This window comes from Urocitellus parryii, chromosome 10, assembly GCF_045843805.1.
Source record: "Urocitellus parryii isolate mUroPar1 chromosome 10, mUroPar1.hap1, whole genome shotgun sequence".
In the NCBI taxonomy this organism is placed as follows: Eukaryota; Metazoa; Chordata; class Mammalia; order Rodentia; family Sciuridae; genus Urocitellus; species Urocitellus parryii.
The window spans coordinates 93,634,815-93,655,094 of NC_135540.1; the positions used below are offsets into that span (position 1 = coordinate 93,634,815).

The 20,280-nt window shown below is 35.3% G+C and overlaps 1 protein-coding gene across 1 annotated transcript in view; it reads left to right on the forward strand.

Annotated features, from left to right (window-relative positions):
* The window catches only part of LOC113196067 (transmembrane protease serine 11F), a 37,772-nt gene that overhangs the window by 7,624 nt on the left and 9,868 nt on the right, over window positions 1-20,280 (forward strand). The window contains exons 3-6 of the mRNA XM_077803138.1: window positions 2,066-2,184; window positions 14,943-15,010; window positions 16,581-16,744; window positions 20,056-20,094. Coding sequence (XP_077659264.1) covers window positions 2,066-2,184; window positions 14,943-15,010; window positions 16,581-16,744; window positions 20,056-20,094 — 390 coding nt within the window. The remainder of the gene's footprint in view (window positions 1-2,065; window positions 2,185-14,942; window positions 15,011-16,580; window positions 16,745-20,055; window positions 20,095-20,280) is intronic.

Here is a 20,280-nt window from a genome sequence, read left to right on the forward strand (position 1 = left end):
TGAAAGTCTAACTAAATTAGAATATTCAGTGCAGAGTCTGATACATTACACACTTAATAAATGTTTGATATTGAAATACTTAATTATTTATTATTTCATTACTTTAAAAAGTTTAAGATACTATTCTTTTTGTTAACATTACTTGAAGTGTTTCCTCCCTTTTGAATGAAAAATTGCACAATATCTCCTACCAGAGACTGATGTTCTATTATACTACAATCTATAGATCTTTATGATGCTGTGCCAAGTGCAAGGCAAAGCTCTTCAAAAGAGAGCTCCAAAAGCTATACTTAGCCACATAGGTGAAGTCCCCATTTCAGTCTGGATGTTCCAGGAACTTTCTTGGTAGGTGTTGACATCAGCAATAGGATTGGAGAAGTCCATAGAAAGGACATTTCAGGTCAAAGTAAAAACAAAAGCAAAATCCTAAGGAAAGAAAACAGCAGAGTAAATGCAGACAAATACAGTTTGCTGAGGTTTCAACATAAATTCTAGGGAGAACATGACAGTTTATACTGAAGCGGTAGGCAGGCTTCAGGCCTAGAAAAACTCCATAAGTCATTTCCATTGACAATGAGTAATGATTTCATTGGAAAAGTGATAGTGTCAAAATTGCAGCCTAGCAGATCACTCTGGAAAACGGATTTGAGGAAAGCAAGACTAGATGCAGGCCACTAGTCAAAAAGCTATTATATTTTGCAAAGAATGATGAGGGTTTGAACTGGATCATGCAGTGGTGGTAGCAGAATGTGTGAGGAGGATGGATTTAAAAAAAAAAAAACTTAGTTGGCAATATTGTCAGAAACTGATGATTAACTAGGAAAGAATCAAAGATTAAGATATCTAGTCTGAGCGATGAAGTAGATTGTTATGAAGTAGATTATAATTTAAGATAGAGAACATAAATGAGAGATTTCTTTTTAATACAAATGTCATTTTGTTTTGAATAACATTTTGGGTGGTTAATGAGAACCTGAATAAGAGATTGGAATGATTAAATGGGCTGCACCCATTGGATTTAAAGACTGAAAGATTAGTTTGATATTGGAATAAGGATATAGACATGCCATGAATGACCATGTGTACTGTTCACAAAGAGAAATGCAGGAGCTGAGCAGTTTGAGTAAAGGAAGCAGTAAATGATTATTTCACTCTAGGAATATTATAGTATTTGAGGTACCTATTGAATGCACAGTGAATATTCTGAAGTGAATTGATATGGAATTGAAACTCATGACAAAAGTTTGGTCTGGAAATTAAATTTAGGAGATACCAACAAATAGTAATTAAAGCCATCCTAGTTAAGATCACTGAGAAGTGCTTAGTATGAATACCTGTACCAAGGATGGGACCTTAGGAAGGTAAGAATGAGGACAGAAATAAAGAGCCTTCTATTGTAAATGAGAAGTGGTCAAGAAGGAAGAAAGAAAACTACATGGCTTCGTAGAGCCAAAGATGAGGTTTTAAAGAACACAATTGAGGTTGCCAAAAAATCAAGGAGTAAACCAAAGAAAAAACCCAAAACAGTAAACAGTAAATATTAGAACTGCTGTCCTTGACAATGGCTATTTGAGTAGTATATTGAGAGTAGACTGCAGAGAATTAACAGTGAATGGGAAGCAAGAACATGAAAACAATAAATAGTTATATTTTATAAGTAAGCTTAGCAGTGGTAGAGAAAAAAATAGACTTTATTTAATATATCTTCATATTACAGTTTATGTGTGATATATGTAAATTAGCAATTCTTTGAGGAAATAAATTATTTTTACATGACTTTTCAGCCATTGTGTTCAATATTCACTTTCCATTGTATGCTGCATGCCCAATTGTATGAAAATTGTGATATACATAAACATCTATAAATGGAATATTTGGTAAGTGATTTGGGGACCTGAATTTTCTATTTTCACTGACAGCAATGATGAAATTAGAAAATATTTGAAATGTATCTACACTGATTTTTGTCCTAAGGGGATACAGATTGCATCACAGTAGTCTTTTTAGCAGGTTGGGAACAATGGGCTGGTTACTTTTAACCATAGATCTTTATTTTATCTTTCAGATGATAAGTCATTCTATTACCTTGCCTCTTTTAAAGTCACAAATATCAAATATAAAGAAAATTATGCAATGAGATCCTCAAGAGAATTTACAGAAAGGAGTCATCAGATTGAGAGAATGGTGAGCTCAACAGAAAATTTAAATGTTTATGTATTAATTTTTTTGTCACTTTGAGTTTAGGAACTTGGTCTCTCTGTGTCAATTTTCTTTGACTGTAAAATGGAGAATTTAGGCCAGACAGCTGTAAGAATTATACAAATATATAATATTATAAAAAATTTAGAATAGTGCTGTGTACCAGCAAATGTATGTTGCAGATTATAGAGTGGACAACTAATTATCTTCTGGAAATATAGAGTAGACAATTAATTAGCTTAGGAAAGTGTTGGTTGAAACATATTTTCCCTGTTTTTAACTCTTTGATTTGATCTTTTTCGTTCATTTTCTTTAGCCTTCTTTAACAATATAGAACTGGCATACTCACCTTGTCATTTTGCTTACTTTTGTCTTTGAAAAGTACTAATAGGATCATATAAAAGGATGTGATGTGTCTACAATTCTTGGTATCAATCTCAAATTTAGTTATGCACCTAAATATTTTTTTTCTTGATACTTTCTACATTTACTGAGGCATTTCAAATTTTTAAACTATATTTGGCGAGCTAATCCATACTCCTCATGGCCAAATGTCAAATAGAATAAAATGAAAGGAATGATTATGGAGAACATTGTTAGCTTAGAGTGTACTCCTTTAAGTGTACAGTTATTCTGGAAAAAAGAAGCAATGGCTAAATATAAAAGACACTGTATTAGTATGATTCTTTATGATTAGCTATAGACATTCTCTTTTTAAATTAAAAGTTGAAGATTTTAGCTGTCCTACCCTTCTCTGATTATACTCTTCTCAGTATGAACAATGTTGGGGAGGATATTTGCATTTTATTCTGTTATTTACCTTTACACAGGCCAATTCTAAATTTCAAAACAGCATTTTCCTTTCCATAGTTAATTTAAATAGTATTTGACATGTTTAGTACAGCAGTGCTTTTGTTTTTTACAATTATGCCACAATTCTTTGCCATTCAAAAAATATAGGCAGAGTTAAATTTGAATATTTCTCTTCTCCATCTGCCTCCCCCAACCCCGCCCCACCATCTTTTTGTTTTCCTTCTTTTAACTATATTTTCAGCTATTTTCAAGGTCTTGATAATTCTTTATTTCTTTAAATATATTTTCTCAAAACCTCATGTTTCCTGCTTAACTTCAACTGGTTGCTCCTCAGGGCTACTTCATACAGGTAAATCTGGGCTAACACAGTCCTGCCCTTGAGTGTGGGAATCATTGCTTCTTGAATCCCATGTTTTACTTCTTGTGTTGTGTTGTGTCCTTAAGCCTTTTCCCTATGGGGGAAAAATCATGGGAGGTAAAATTTATGAATTATCTCTTGTTGGGAAAATCCTTTATTCTATGTTATAATGAATTGATAGTTTGGATGTACAATTTTAAATTGAAACTTATTTTTCCTCAGACCATTTAAGGACTTCAGTTTTACTACTTTATCAAATGTGACAGATCAGGAATTGTGTTGCTTTTTAGATGACCTGTTTTTTCTCTAGAAGCTTTTATACTTTTTTTTCATTTTTCTGAAATTTAGCAATAATACTTAATGTTTGCTTTTGTTTTCTGTCATCACCTTTATTTGGATGTAATCATGCTTTAAAAACTATGTAAAACATTTAAAGAACTATAATTTGAATACCCAATTAAGAAGTAGAACTTTGTCTACTCTCTGTATGTTCTTTCTTTTCTTTTCCTCAGAAGTAAAAACTCTTGTTTGGAATTACTCTTTGCAGTTTTATTACTTATGTATATTTCTCTAAACAGTATACTACTCAATATTGCTTCTTTTGAATTTTATGTAAATGGAATCATTTTCATCTGTGACTTCACTCACATATTTTCAAGATTTTTCTATTTTGATACATAAAACTAGAGCTTGCTTATGTTACTTCTCCGTAGAATGACCTAATAGGAATAGAATATTTGCTAATACTTTTCTTTCCACTCTTTATGACTAACAAACATCCTTACATGCCTCCTAGCACTAGCATGTGTGCTAGAGTCTTTCCAGGGAATAAGCCCAGTAGGGGCTTATTGTGTCATACACTATGTTCAGTCAGACTCTAGTGGATTTTGACCATTCTCCAAAGTATTTGTAAACATTTGCACTGCTACTGGCAAAGCATGAGAGTTCATGTTGTTCTACATCCTCCCCAAAACTTATCAATTTGATTTTCCAGTTTGCCATTCTGATAACGTGTAATAATATCTCATTATGGATTTCATTTGCATTTTCTGATTATTAATGAGATTCATCAATTCATCAACTATTTGTAATTCATCTTCTATAAAAGCTTACTTGTGATTTTTTGTAATTTCTTATTGCATCTGACTTTTTAAAATTTATTAGAAACACGTTTTCCTGAAAATGGATCATCTGTCCATTATATGTATTAAATGCATATTTTTTCATTTGTGACATATCTATTATATTTATAAATAGATGAATAGAGGTTCTGAATTTTGAAATATTGAAAGGTGTCATTCTTTTCTTAACAACAAGATTGTGCAAGAAATCCTTGCTTATTCTGATGTTTTCTATCCTCAAAAAAAATCTTGGTTTTGCATTTTGCATTTAAGACTTACTCAGTATGAAATTGTTATTTGCATGTCAGTTTAATTTAGAGATTGCCTTCATTTTCCTTTATACATATTAAGCAGTTCTCTTAACACTACTGATTGAATAGCCAATCCTTCTCTATCTGATTTGCCAAGCCATCTCTCCCACAAAACAAGTTTCCCTAAGTGAATTGAGTGTTACTGGGCTCTCCAACCTGTTCCATTGGCTGCCTTGTTTCTCACTGTGTCATTACCACCCACAATACTTTGACCTCTGTTGTCTGACAACAAGCATTGGTCCCTGTTTTATTGGTTTTGGGGGCTGCTATAGCAAATTATCACAAATCTAGGTGGTGAAAACAACAGAAATTTATTCTCTAACAGTTCTGGAGGCCAGAAATTTGAAATTAAAATGTCAGCAATTCCTAGGGAGACTCTAGGGAGGATCCTTCCTGGCCTACTCAAATTCCTGATAACTCCGGGCATCTCTTGACTTGTTGCTACATAAAATGGAACTTCCAATTTATGTCTCAATCTTCACATGACCTTCTTCTCTGTCTCAGTGTGTTTCCATGCTGATAAGAGCCCTCGTCCTTAGATTCAATGCCTCCCTGGATAATCCATGATGTTTTCACCTGAAGATCCTTAACTTAATTACATCTAGAAAGATTCTTTTACAAATATGGTCACATTCACAGATTCCTGGATTTAGATTTATCCTTCATGGACCCACCATTCAACCCAGTAAACCTGGGAATATCATGTTCTTCTTCAGGTGTATCTTAAATGTTAGTTCAAACGGATTAGGCCAGAGGCAAACAGATCAGCTCAGCACAGCTTTTATTCAGGAATGGAGTAACACTTCTGATGGACCCATTTTTTTATGGTGGAAAATGAGCCACCAGCTAAAGGAGGTGAGGGTTAAGCTTATATTGATTACACTTGGAGATGACTCAATTAATGAGCATATCTGTTTGGGCTATCTTTACTGGGCCAGATGGAGGGTGTGTGGTCTGTGGGTGTGGAGTCAATGGTCAGTACCTGGGATTTATCTTTACTGGGCCAGATGGAGGGTGTGGGGTCAGTTTTAGGATGGGATCAATGCTTTGGCATCTTCCCAGAAATTGTCATTTCAGACTAAATGGATATCTTCTCCCCAGGGATCTGTCTTGTCACGGGGAAAGACAGTGACTCCCTCATTCGTTTTCACTGGGCCACATTATTTTGGGGTTTGTCCTTTTCTATATCCAACATTAGGTATTTTTGGTTCTTTGTTTTTCTATGTCAAGTAACACACACACACACACACACACACACACACACTTCTTCATATTGGGATTTTGATTTAACTTGTTTCAAATCTAGAGTCCAATGTAAAGATAATTGATATCTTAATTTATTTAGAATTTATTTGATGTTTTCAACAAAACGTTTGTTTCCTTAAAAGTCTTAGTCATTCTTAGACTTAATCCTAGGTACTTATTTTTTTGTATTTACTGGTTCTATTGGCTGAACCTCTTGGATTTTTGTCTATTTTGGGAGGTACTAGGGATTAAACTCAGGTACTTGGCCACTGAGCCTCATCCCCAGCCCTATTTTGAACTTTATTTAAAATAGAGACAGGGCCTCAGTGAGTTGCTTAGCATCTCACTTTTGTTGAAGCTGGCTTTGAATTTGCAATCCTCCTGCCTCAGTCTCCCAAACCACTGAGATTATAGGTGTGTACCACTGTGCCTGGCCTCTTTTAGATTTTTTTTAGAGAAGATGAATTCTTCCCTTGGCTGAGTTCTCTTGACTCATAGTGCTGTGTAGTAGTTCTCAATAAGGAGTAATTTTGTCCCAAGAAGACTTGGGAAGATCCAGAGACACTTTTTGTTGTCACACTATGGGGAGGGGGTATTAAGGGCATATAGTATGTAGAGGCCATGGAGCTTCTAAAGACCCTACAATTCAACATGACAGGTACCCTCCCCACAATAAAGAATTACCTGGCCCCCAATGTTAATGGCCAAGGGTAAGAAACACTGGTCTAGTCTGTGTCTTCTCCCACTTTATCAGACTCTTTTTCCCCCACTGGCATGAGTTGAATCTCTGTATACTAAAGAAATCTCTCTTATTTTTGTCAGCATCATGGGTTTAGCCCTATTTTGATATATAATATAATTTAATGGGGTCTTCAAAAAAGAGAAATTACATATCATTTTGTCAAAATGTTATTTTGAACCAAAATCTCTTCATTTACATGTATCAAAAATTAGCATTTTAAAATTTCCTAGTCCTTAGAATTATTTCTTTTATAATAATACCTTCATACTCCAGAATGTTTTATTTCCCTTTCTCTTTGTCATTTCTCATGCTATGCCAATAATCTTCTTCAAGGACAGTAAATAAAATAAGGTGTTTATGCAGTAAGGGCTTGTGCATAGCAAGCAAGCATGAGTTTTCTAGCTGACTCCAATATTTTTTGTGATGACAGTAATATGTTGGTCTTTCATCTTTTGTCACCAGAAACTATTATACTAATAGCTTCTCAAAATGTAAAAATTTGGGCTGGGGTTTTTGCTCAGTGGTAGAGCACTTGCCTAGTATGTGTGTGGCCCTGGGTTCGATCCTCTGCACCACATAAAAATAAATAAGACAAAGATATTGTGCCCAGCAAAAAAATAAATATTTTTTAAAAATGTAAAAATTATCACATGTTGTTCCAGTCTTAATTACTATTCCTTTTGGCAGTTTCTTTTCCTGATTTTAATAGATTCTTTCCATTCCAAACAAATATAGATTTGACTTTCATGATTATTGAAGATAATGATATAAAAGCATAGCCTATAACTCATTCATCCATCTATCCATTTACCTGTTAAGCCATCAATCCATCAATTTATTTGCCAAAGTTTTTGTTTAATGCATATTTAGCAGATGCTTAACTCTAGAGTTCTTTCAAATACAGGGTATTATAAAAACCATGCTATGTTTTATTAGTGGCCAAGAAAGTAGGTGATAAATAAAACATATCCATTTCCAACAATTTCTTAACATTTAAAATTATTATTAGTTTAAATCATGTTTCTTCAGGAAAAAAAAATGTTAAAGATAGTCAGTCATTGTCTTTAATATCTTTCTGTTCTCCAGAGCCCACCTGAAATCCCAGAGCTAGATGTGTGCTAGGGTTTGTCATGAAACTGTTTTGCTTAATAACTGGATGTATATTTCAACAATACTTCATTGTTTTGGGCAGACTTAAATGTGACAAATATAGTAATTAAAGATAGTAATTGTTTATATACCAAGAATTGCTCATTAGATTAAGTTTAAGGACTATAGTATGACTCTAATTTGATTCAGTACACAAAGAACTTACTGAGTGCTCATCCCAAAACTAGCACTGTACTAGATGTCATTCTAAAACAGCCCCATTTCCATTTTCTTCTTGGGAGCCTCAGGTAATTAGTGAATTTCTGCCAGAAGTCTACATTTCAAAGCTGTAAAAACTTGTTTGTTTAGATAAAAATAAATATAAATAGCAGTTCTGATATTTTTCCATGATCTCTATAATATATTTGCTTTGCTTTAGAAATACATTCTTAGAATAATCCCAGAACTTAATACTATAGATGAATGAATTGACAATCAAAATGCTATGCTGCATTTTTAGTGTCAATAAAGACATTATTTAGAGCCTACAGATGCTGGCTTTATACTTGTCTAACCTCATCTTTCAATAATAGCTTCCATAAAATCTTTTTTTGTGGGGTTATTATGTTAAAAAATTACAACATAGTTTAAGGGACCATCTTTAAGTTTATTCTTTCTTTTTCTTTTCTTATTTCAAGGAAATAGCACTTTCAATACAAAAGCTCCCTTGTAAACACCAAATATTAAAATGAATATTAAAGTTTATTCATCATTTTCCTAGTTATAAGCTACATCTCATCTAAAAATCAGAAATGTAAGATCTCAGATCTTCCAAAAAAAAAAAAAAAGAAAGAAAGAAAGAAAGAAATAGAGACACTGAAATAGATTGCTAGCACAGCATTCTCTAGCTCCAACTGAGTAATTCTTGTACAGGTTTGATCCCAAGAATCAGGATCTGTGATTGAATGTTCTTGGTTAAGTGGTTCATTAACTAAGAGTTTTCAAGAAAACATTGTAAGGAAGTTGAGACATCAGAAAAGAGCAAAGGAAGAAGCTAGACAAAGATGTGGTTTCAAAAGTGCTGTCTCAGCTGATTTCTCTTGGAGGGGTAGGGCTTAGTGTACATCACAGAGGTGGTTCTTTGCAAAACTATGAGGGCTGGGCTGTCTGTTTTACACTGAAAAGGTTTTCCCAGGGAAGGTGGAGCATTACCTCCCAGATATCACTGGGCGTGGTGCAGGTCAGGCAAGGGCAAGCCTCTGGGGAAGTGCAGGTATGAGTTGATATCAGTCAATACTTACAGAAGCTGGGGATGTGTACACACATCCACTAACTGCAGTTGGGTAGAAAGCAAATACATGCTACAACTCTATTTTCGTCACAATTCATCAACATGTAAGTGAATCCAACTTCTTAAGAAATTTCTAAATAAAAAAAGATTTTCATTTTTTTGCTAAGCAATATAAACACTAAATCCTCATTGGCCCAGGCCTGTAGATCACCCCAGGTGTGATCCTGGCTTGTTTCTCTTTCTTCTGGTCATCTGTAAATGATTTCCTCCATTTCCATACTAGGACACTCTTGGTGGCAAATAACAGAAACCAAATTAAAAAGTTAAAGTAAGATATTTAGATAAATAAAATAAAGAATACTAGAAACCCTAAAGACTCATCTGGCTTTGGGTATGACTGAGTTAACGAGATCAAACCAAGCCTTTGGGCTTTTATTCCTCCTTTTGATTATTCTCTACATGACAGCTGTGATAGCTAACAAATATAGCTTTATATTTGCATTTTCCTAGGTTAGAATTGAAGCAAGAAAAAAAAAATTCCAAAATTGGCCTTGAATGCATTTTTGAAGAAGCAGTCTTGTCAACTGGTTGGCCTAATTTGGAACACTTGCCCATCCCTACATTAAAACACTGTTACCAAGGGGACAAAACTGTGTCACCCTTATGGGATGTGGGAAAGGGAGGCAAATTTATCTCCTTTTGAACCATGTGGATAAAGCTGTGTCATACCTGTGCATTTGATAGTCTACTCGATATTTCCACTTGGATTTCTCAGAGGCATGGCAAAATTACAATGTCTGAATTTTATTGTTTCCTCTTCCATTATCTCACTCTATAATTTGGTTCCTGCTCAGCAAATGTCATCTCTGTCCACCTAATTGCTAGAATGCCTATGTTTCTCTTGTCCTCATGTCTAATTCATTCACAAGTTATGTTTCTATTTCCAATTAATTATTTCCATTCTGTACCTACCTATATCTTCCTTCATATGGGCAACTCACAGTTATCACTAACATCTACATAGAAGTCAGAATGATCTTTGAAAACATATTTTGTTATTTATTTGCTTAAAATTTCACAAATGGCTTCCAAATGTACTTAGAATAAAATTCAAGCTCCTCACTAACTGTGGCTATCATTTCTTCATTTTCTATACTTTGCTGCTTCCTAACTGTGCTCTACACATATTGTTCTTTTTTAGAATTCTTCGTATACTCTTTTTCCACTTGGAAGATTGCCCCACGACCCTGCTTTCTGTTGGTCACTGCTCATCTTTCAGATATCACTTAAATATCATCTATTTTCAGAACCCTTCCTCTATTACAGTTTGATAATTTATGTGTCTTGATTCTGTCTATCTCTCTATTCTAGGAATTTGGGGCCTACACGTTTTTGTTGAATACTTTATCACAGTGTTTCTACATTGTCTATCACAGTGACTCGACAATGGAGATTCATCATTGATTGTGTTGAATTAAAAAAAATAAATGACAAAAATGAAAAAAGATACACACATATAATTAAAGGATCACCAAGGGGTCCAAAAGCCAGTAATTTTTTTTCCCTCACAATGTTGCTTTAGTTTAACCACAGCTGGAAATTCAATCATTAGTGAAAATATTACTGTACACCTACCTTGTACAAAGCTGTGAAGAATGCCAAGGTCAATAAAGTTTGGTCCCTTCCCTAAAAGAGTTTATAATATTGTTTCAATATGGAAGTTTATGTGTGGGAAAGAATACAAAAAGAAAATTTAGATAATACATAATATCAGAACTGCTACCGTGCAACATATAATTGCCAAAATGTGTGACTTGAATGATCAGTATTTTCTGAAATCAGAGGAAGGGAAATCCCCTTTGAGTTAGCAGGAAACTTTCCTGGAGAAGAAAGAGAAAAAGAATCAGTTTTGTTGGTTTATTTTTCCTTTGCTGGTATATATTCCACTGAAAGTAACAGGAATCCTAAAGAATTTGATTTACTTATTTTCATGGATGGACCTCAAAGGGATTCCCTAGCTGGCATCTAGAAACTGCCAGCATCTAACGACTACTGATCTTTCTTAAAGACTTAATGTGCATGCAGTTCTCAGCCAGAGGAAAGCTGCAAGCCCAGGCTTGCCAAAAACAGTAACTGGGTAGGTACCAGGCCTCTTAGTCAGAGCCACCCACATTGTTCCCAAATTTTTAATGCTGGAGTTCAAATCAAGGACTACAATTAGGTTCTAGTTTTAAGGTGAAAAAGTGATTTTTATCAGCACCATAGCCACTATCTTTTTTAAAGGGAAATAATAACTAGTAAAATCATCCTCCCCCTCAAAAGTAGACAACTGTATTCAAGTATGTAACTAAGGGTTTTCTGTGACAATCAATGTAGTTAACACAAGATCTAAAGCCAGATTCCCTGGGTTCACATATCAGAACTACCACTTCCTGTACCACATTAAACAAGTTTAAGCCTACTGAGCCTCAATTTCTTCATCTAAAAATAGGGCTGATGAGAATAGTACTTTCCTCCCAAGATAATGTGACGTTTAAAGAAAGGAATCAGTTTAATCCCTGCCATGGAGCATTGACTTAATACATACGAATTAGTGGTCACACAACATTGTAATTTACTAGGTTCTACACATTTTTAAGTATAAGTCAACGCCTTAGGAGACCAGTGTTTGATCATATCAGGGTTTGAGCAGATTCTTGGAATTTTTTTATACTCTGATATGAGTGTCATATTTAAACAGTTCAAAATTTCAGAGGACACTTATCTAAATGAAGTTCTCGAGACTAAAATTGATGTTTCTTCCCATTCTTTGAAATATGGAAATAATTGAGCTCAGAGAAGTTCAATGAAAGCCTAACTAGCATGTTTCAGAACTACTGCAACCCTTGGGATGACCATCCTTGTGGACTTATCCCTGGGGACTCCTAGCTCCCACACTGTTTTTGGGAGTTACACTTGGCAACTTTACCGTGTTGTTGATTCTTAATTAAACTCATTTATTCATTCATTCATTTACTTATCAGCCATGCCAGAGTGTTTACACTAGGCCTGACAATGTGTGGAGCACTGGAAATACAAAGATGAATCAGATACACTCCGACTTCACACAGCTCATAATCTACACCAGGAGAAACACTATATATACCAGTGCAAAAATTGCTATAATAGAATCACGTGCAAGATTACCGGGGGGGCCTAAATAAAGGAGACTAAGTAGAAGCTAACTTAGTTGTCATTGGAGTTCTCAAGGAGACCAGAGTTTAATTGAAGAAATTCACTTGGGGGCAAAAAGTGTGTTATTGGAAGAGGGAATTGAATGTGCAAAATCATTCAGGTGCCAACCAACATAGTGTATTAGAAGAGAGCAATTGATTCAGTAGCCATGCCTTCCCCACCTCATGCACATCCTGGGATTCTGTGACAGCCAAAATAGGACCAACTCCCTGGCTGAGGTAGGGAAAGGGTGAGGGAGGGATGGGGGCCTGGGTGGTGAGTGCCACTCATCCGCTCTCCCCCCCAGGGCAATGTGTGCACTGGGAACTTCTGCCAGCCAGGTTGTCTCCCCACCTCTGCCTCTCGCTCTCACTCTTTTCAGATGGGCATCCAGCCATTGAGGCCTCTCTGCACATTCCCTTGTGGACCCCTGGAGCCACCCCAGACAGAATCTGACTGGCCTATAGGTCAGTCCCCCGCCAAGGCAATTGTCTGTAGTATCCTCCAGGGAGCTCTTCCCAGGACTTGTGGCAGGAGGCTGCTGAGCTAGCTGCATTTCACAGGCTCTGTGTTCTTAGCATAGTCCATGATGTTTGTTATTAGCACTGTCAGTGGACATCTGGGCAAAATTGAGGGGAATGTTGTTATGCTTGCTGTTTTGGTTGTGAATGCTGTTGGGATTTCCATTGAAACCAAATTAGCTTTGGCTTGTGACACACTAACGTGTCAATTCTTTGGAGACGTTAAATGCATGAGGATCATTCTTCAAAGAGGAACCCTCATTTTGATGTCGTGTGTTCTACCTTACTGGGCTATCCTCTTCAATATGGAGGATATTCTCTTGCTCTTAAAACCCTGAAGTCTTTAGGATAGTCCAAATTTATATAATTTTATTCCTGCTCTTCCAGCAGCATTTCTGTTCCAGCTGCAGACAAGATATATATGAAGTGAGGTCATCATTGTGCCTCATGACATTACCAGGATCACAGTGAATGTCCAAAATGTGAGCATGAACGTGCTCTTGTATGCCCTGGATCTTTGGTTCTGCCAAAACCACTTCGTAGTTCTTCCTGTCTGCTATGTTTTTTTTTTTTTCCCTCATTGTTTGGTGGAAAAAATTCCACCAAAAAAAATTGGGGAGGTTGGACTAGGAACTGTTTCCAAGAGTGGACATCCAGTATCAAGCTAGCTAATTCCCAGGATGTTCCTGGTGTACATGGAATGGTGGATCTTTGCGATTAGACCCTTCTTTTCAGCACTGGATGATGTGGAACAGCTAGGAGTCCAGGCCATCATTTATGAACTAGCTAGGGTTGAATTTTAGAGCTATCATTGGTTATTAGTATTATGAAGGAACAAATGAGGGGAGAGAGGATAGGGTAGAACCATATAAACTTGAGTTTCTGAGGACCTAGTTTTAAAAACTGCAATGGAATAGAAGCAAGGGAGGTAGATTTAATATTTAGGAAGTCAAATCTACTTGACATTGTGACTAATTCAGACGAATGGGGTGGGGGAGGGAGGAATCTTATGGGAAGGGAGATAATATTCTCTATTCTCAAAGGATATAGTAATAGAGAGCAAGACTTGTTTCCGATATGGACCTTATATAAACTTGCATGAGTCTGTAAGTTCTTCTGTCAGTCCAGGGCTCTTCCACTCTAAGGCGGGGCTTCAATAGTCAACTGGATTCCTTTAGGGAATCAGGTCTGTCTAGGAAATTAGTTCACTGAACATACAAAATATTTCAAAGTTTCATGCAGGAAAATTGAGGAATGAAATACTCTTGGTATGAAGTGTGGTGAAACTTATAATCAACTCCTGTACCAGTTGTGAAATCTGAGAGCATAGAGATATGACTAACAATGCGAGGAGTGTCAGTCTCATGACAGATGCTACAAGTTATGACAAATGATCTAGTAATGGCATGATAATTTAAGAAATCAACAAACATAGAGTAGTGGACTAGATGGCATACTCAGTATTGAGTGCAGAAACAGGATGGGCTTTTTTAGAGAAAAAGATGCTTCTTTTAAAAATAGCACATACTGGGGCTGGGGATGTGGCTCAAGCTGTAGCGCGCTCGCCTGGCATGCGTGCGGCCCGGGTTCGATCCTCAGCACCACATACCAACAAAGATGTTGTGTCCGCCGAGAACTAAAAAATAAATATTAAAAATTCTCTCTCTCTCTCTCTCTCCCCTCTCTCACTCTCTCTTTAAAAAAAAAATAGCACATACTTTAATTCATTTGACAGTGATTAAAAGTAACATTATCAGTCATTTCCTAGAAAGCAGATCAGGTTGAAATATGACATAATTTTATTAAATTCTCAAATCAACTCTTTGAGGCAGATGATGTTATCTCAGTTTACAGAGACTTAGCAAAGTTGAAAAATTTAGTTAAGATTGTTCAGTTCTGTAAGAATTAAAACTCAGGTTAGACTTACCATTGTTTAAAACAAATTTATGTGATGAGTGATTAACTGAAAACTTTCTTTTCCCAAGTCTCTAGATAACACAAGGAGTAACATTTTTCTTAATACATTTTTTTTTAATCAGATGTCTAGGATATTCCGACGTGCTTCTGGAGGGGGTCGATTTATCAAATCTCATGTTATCAAAATAAGGTATGTAAATTTGGTTTGTAACTTCAAACCAGTACTGCTAAGATGAAATATATAATCAACATGGTTTCTGAGCTGCTCTTAGCAATTCTGTGTAGCTACACAGATTTCAAGAAACTCAGGTTATGTGTCCTAACCATTTCCCAACCACAATAGAAAGATGTAAAGTGCAATGACAAGAGAGTCTCTTACAAAAAAAAAAAATAGAGAAAAAGATACAGAAAGGGGAGGGATAGGATTATGAACACCATCGTGCCTTGTAAGCAAGGAGTTAAGTAGAACTTAAGGTTTTTTTTAATTTTCCTTATTTACAGTTACACAACCATCAGACTATGACTTTCTATGCAAGGGTTTTTCTTTAATGCCAGTGCGTATTTGACATTATTTTAAATGCCTTTTTATTTTGATGTTTTTGTGAAAGGTAATATATTTAAACTAAACATGAATTATTATCAGAGACTAAATTTAATTACTAGAATCCCGTTTTAATATGTTGGAAAGATTCTATACTGGGTTTCTATACCTAGATGCTATACTGTTTTGTTTTTGATGTGTGTGTGTATATATTTGTAAAATTTGTTTACTTGGTGGTGATAAAGTAAATACACGTATGATGAAATGATTAAGGCCCTTATCCCTTTTTTCACTCTTGCCCTTCCTTCTTTTGTTTCTTTACTTTTCTTACCTTTCTCCTTTTTCTATCTCCCTTCCTTTCTTTGATTCTTTTATAAGTTAAATTCATTCTGAAAAGGTTATTGGAGGCTTTCTAGTCCTACACATCACAATATGTATTATGTATTTGAATCATTGATCAAATTATCTCCTTTTACAAACTTCTTTCTCTAATTATTCACCTATTAACTGGTCATGAAATGCCTAAACATCAGTGCTTTAATACAATAAAATTTTATTTCACTTCCTGGTGAAGTCTAAAGAGGCAGAAGCAGGGAAATGTGTACCAGGCTCTGCTGGTGGTCATTGTGGGGTGGAATTTCCCAAAGGACCTTCCACTTCCAATTGGCAGACCAAGGAAGAACAAGAGCATGGAAAATAGTATGGGAGTTTTATAAAGAGTCAGGCCTGGAAATGGGGGAATATTGTTTCTGCCCACATCCCATTGACCAAAATTCATTAGACCATTTCAGTCAATTTCAAGAAGGGTTGGAAATGAAATCTAGCTCTGTGTTGAAGAAGCAGAGGACATTGGGTTTGTCTCTGCCATACCACTCTGAAGAATAATGACCTCAGTTACAAATTTTGCTAATAATTCCTTAAAAAGCAAGTTGTGTAAGTGCATGTAAAGCATGATTTCATGAATATGTCTTCCCAAGAATCTCTCTAAACCCATTAGCTTTGGAAGGACGGAGGAAAAGATTTTTCAGAAATATCACTTACCTAGTATTTCTAGCATGTTACTTTTCCTTCCAACACTTCCTGATCATTATACATCCATTCTTATTCCCTTTATCTAGAAGTAATTTAAAAGCATTATCATATATGATCCATTATGTTTCTTTAAATTCAGTGATTCTGAATAGGTAATGTCACCATTTGTCTGCTGTTTTGCTCTTAGTCCAGATGAACAAGGTGTGAACATTCTTATGGTGCTCATGTTTCGATACCCATCTACTGACAGTACTGAAATAATCAGGAAAAAAATTGAAAGAAGTTTTTACCAAAGTCTGAAGATCAAACAATTGCCCCTGACCATAAATAAACCATCATTTACACTCACACGTAAGTCTTTTTCTTTAATTTCTTTCTTTTTGGAGGAGTACATTTTTGTAGTTCCCTTCAATCTCAATTTCCTTTATTTTTCAAAAGAATTTGGTCAATGTATTCTCTCATTTAAAGAATTCACTACTGATAAATATATCAATGTGGAATTAAAGTAAAATAAATATTCACTATGAAGGGAAATTTAGTGTTACTTTCTTAACATTTTACTAGGGTTTTTTGATAAAGTTTCTAATTTTTTTCCCATATAATATGATACTTGGATCCTTACAAAAGCACCAAAGGGTAGCTACTGTTTTCACTACTTATAGGTAAGGAAACTGAGAAGTTCTGAGACATAGGATAAGCAAACCTTGGGGCTAGAATTAGACATAGGCATTGTGAATCTGGGGGTTCATTTTTATAGTGTCAAAGACACAGACATATTTATCAAGGTGTGCCTGCCTAATAATAAGTGACATGAATTGTAAAGAGGTCCTGTATCTTGTTCCCAATTAAAACTATTTTTCACTTATTTTCTTATTGTTTTCACATACATGCACACACATACAAATATTAGGAAAGTTCTTTTTGTTTTTCCCCCAGAGTAGAAGAAAATTAAGTTTAGAAAGTTTAGGAAACTAAAATGAAAATCACCTTACATCTAGTTGAAATCCAAGCCAAGAGGCATTTTTATTTTCCTCTACAACATACAATTAGAAAATAAAATGGTGTATTTCAAATAAGATTTTAAGTATCAAGGACAGGAACTGTATTTTTATCTTCTTACCTCTGACTCCAATTGTAGCATACATCTCACATGAAATAGGTATTTCAGCTCTGTTCCTTATTTTATGTTATGTATTTCCAAGGTTAGTTATTTCAAATTTCATAAAAAATGTTTCATAAAAACATTTCATAAATGTTGAGGTAGAATCTCTCCAAACATTAGGGATAACTTTTCTTGAAGTCATTAGAAGTAATGAAGAGTATGGTATTCACCTTGATTGTTAATCAGCTATATTCCAAAATAAAATATAATTTTTTCTAACATTCTTGTAAAGGGAGATCTCAAATTTAATCTCAACTCCTGATAACTGTTCTTAAGGCATAATCATATATTTTAAAGCAAAATATCATTTTTTTTTCAAAGAGAGAGTGAGAGAGAGAGAGAGAGAGAGAGAATTTTTAATATTTATTTTTTAGTTCTCGGCGGACACAACATCTTTGTTGGTATGTGGTGCTGAGGATCGAACCCGGGCCGCACGCATGCCAGGCGAGCGCGCTACAGCTTGAGCCACATCCCCAGCCCAAAATATCAATTTTAATAGTTTATTTAGTTTTTTAAATTGTAGAATTTTTTATTTTACAATTATAAAAAGTAATTTTGGGCCTTGCTGGTCATGCACAGAGACTTTTTATTATACAGGTTGTTTTAATGCCAAAATAACTATATTCTATGATCATGCTCAATCATTCATGTTTTCTTCTGCCATATACATATCATTCATTAAAAACAGAGACATATCCAGGAAATCCCTAGAAGGGATTGGGGCTCACATCCCTCTGTGAGATGTTGTGGCTCAGAACAGACTGCCTCAAAGTATGGTGCCTTGTCATACTGATTATTTTGAACCAAAGGAAATCAAAAGGGCCTGAGAAACAGAGTATGGTGGCATAGCCTCCTCCAAAGACTATTCAGCCTGAGGCAGGAGGATCACAAGTTGGAGACCAATCTTAGCAACTTAATAAGACCTAATTCAACTTAGTGAGACCCTATCTCAAAATGAAAACTTAAAAAGGACTGGGGATATAGCTTGGTAGTAAGGTGCTGCTGGGTTCCACCCCTGGTGCCAGAGAGAGAGAGAGAGAGAGAGAGAGAGAGAGAGAGAGAGAGAGAGATAGGAGAGAGAGATTTTTTTAAAAAAAGACCTTAGAAGCGAGATCTTTCTGAAGATCTTTCTGTCCTTCTCCATCTCTTCTTTCTTCTGCTGGCCTTTCTCCTCCATGGTAAGTCATAGAAGCTAGAACTCTTCTTTCCCCAAACTAATGGTAAAACCTAAAAATATTATTCTAACCTTCCCTTGCACTTCTTTGTAGGAGCTGGCCATAAATAAATACTCTGACCTATGATTTCTAACTATAGATCACAAAACCTTTTTTCCTGAGGGGCCTGCCCTACACCCAGGAAGAAGGAACTCCACCTAGAGAGGTTAAGAAGACTGAACTGTCAGGCCCTGCTGGGTGGGTCCTCTGCCCACCTTAATGCATTAGCTTTAGATCACACCCTTCAGTTCGGTACATTTCTACATTCTGACTGTTCATTCTTCATTAGACACAAGAATAAATAAAAACGGTTTTCCCTGGGTTTTTCAATCTGAAGACTCCAAGATACAAGCATTTTTTTCCATAAATGCATATACTTTCTCCTGTTAATCTGCCCTTGTCAATTCTATTTCAGGAACCCTATAAACCTTTAACCTATGAAGGTTAAAGAAACTTTTCACTTCTTACAAGGGAAAGTCATTTTCCTTGAGAAAAGCACAGTATAATTCTCCATTTTCTCTGACAAATAAAACAAAATAAATGGCCACCATACCAACACAAATCCAATGTAGCTGAGTTAAAAAGAACAGGAAAAAAGTAACTCTGAAAGGAAAAAAAATGTCTTGAAAGGAAAAGATGTCTTGAAAGAGAAGCAAAAAGTATAGTGAGAGTTTGTGCATGGGTGGGTTCTTTGGACTGTTGTATGTGAAAGAGCTCATGCCCTGCTCACAGTACCTAGCACTCATCAGGAGGAACAATCCTCAATGAGAGAAGGTTATCAATTTACCTAGACTAAATCCCTACCTTTTGTTAGACCAGGGCCTTGAAATTGGGCCCCAAGGGATCTTTGGTACCTTTTGCTCCTTAGAGCTGCCCTCTGCACTCTGGTCATTAGGAAGTTGCTTTAAACCATATAGTTTGGTAAACACTAACTACAATGGGACTCAGGTTGCTTCTCTGACTTATACTGGGGCCTTCAAAGAAAGCAACCAGGCATATTCATTCCTATTCCTTCTTTCCTGATTTTCCGATTTCTTTTTCTGTTTCTGAAGCAAAACTAGAAAATAAAATGCTCTCTGATTTTATTTTTAAGTGAAATTTTACACTTTGAACCAAAGTAGAGTATAGGGTTATTTGTATATTCTTTGGTTATAAAAACATCTTATACCTCTTGAAATATAGATGTCTCAGATAATTAACTTTTCAATTAATGATAATTTAACAATATAACATGAAAATACAAATATGTTACTCTTCCAACTAACTTGTGTTTTTGCTTCTTCCAGCTATTGACAGCAGAAAGATGAGGAATCTTCTCAATAGTCGTAAGTTTCAAAATCCACAATTAACTATTTATTTCACTGTAAAGATAATAAGAACCACAGAAAAATCAGAAGTATAATTTACTAAGATTTTTTTGCTCATTTATATTTTTATAAACCATGTATTCCTTTAATTATACTTTGCTATTTTTAATAATTAAGGTTAAATTCATAACTTTATACTAAATG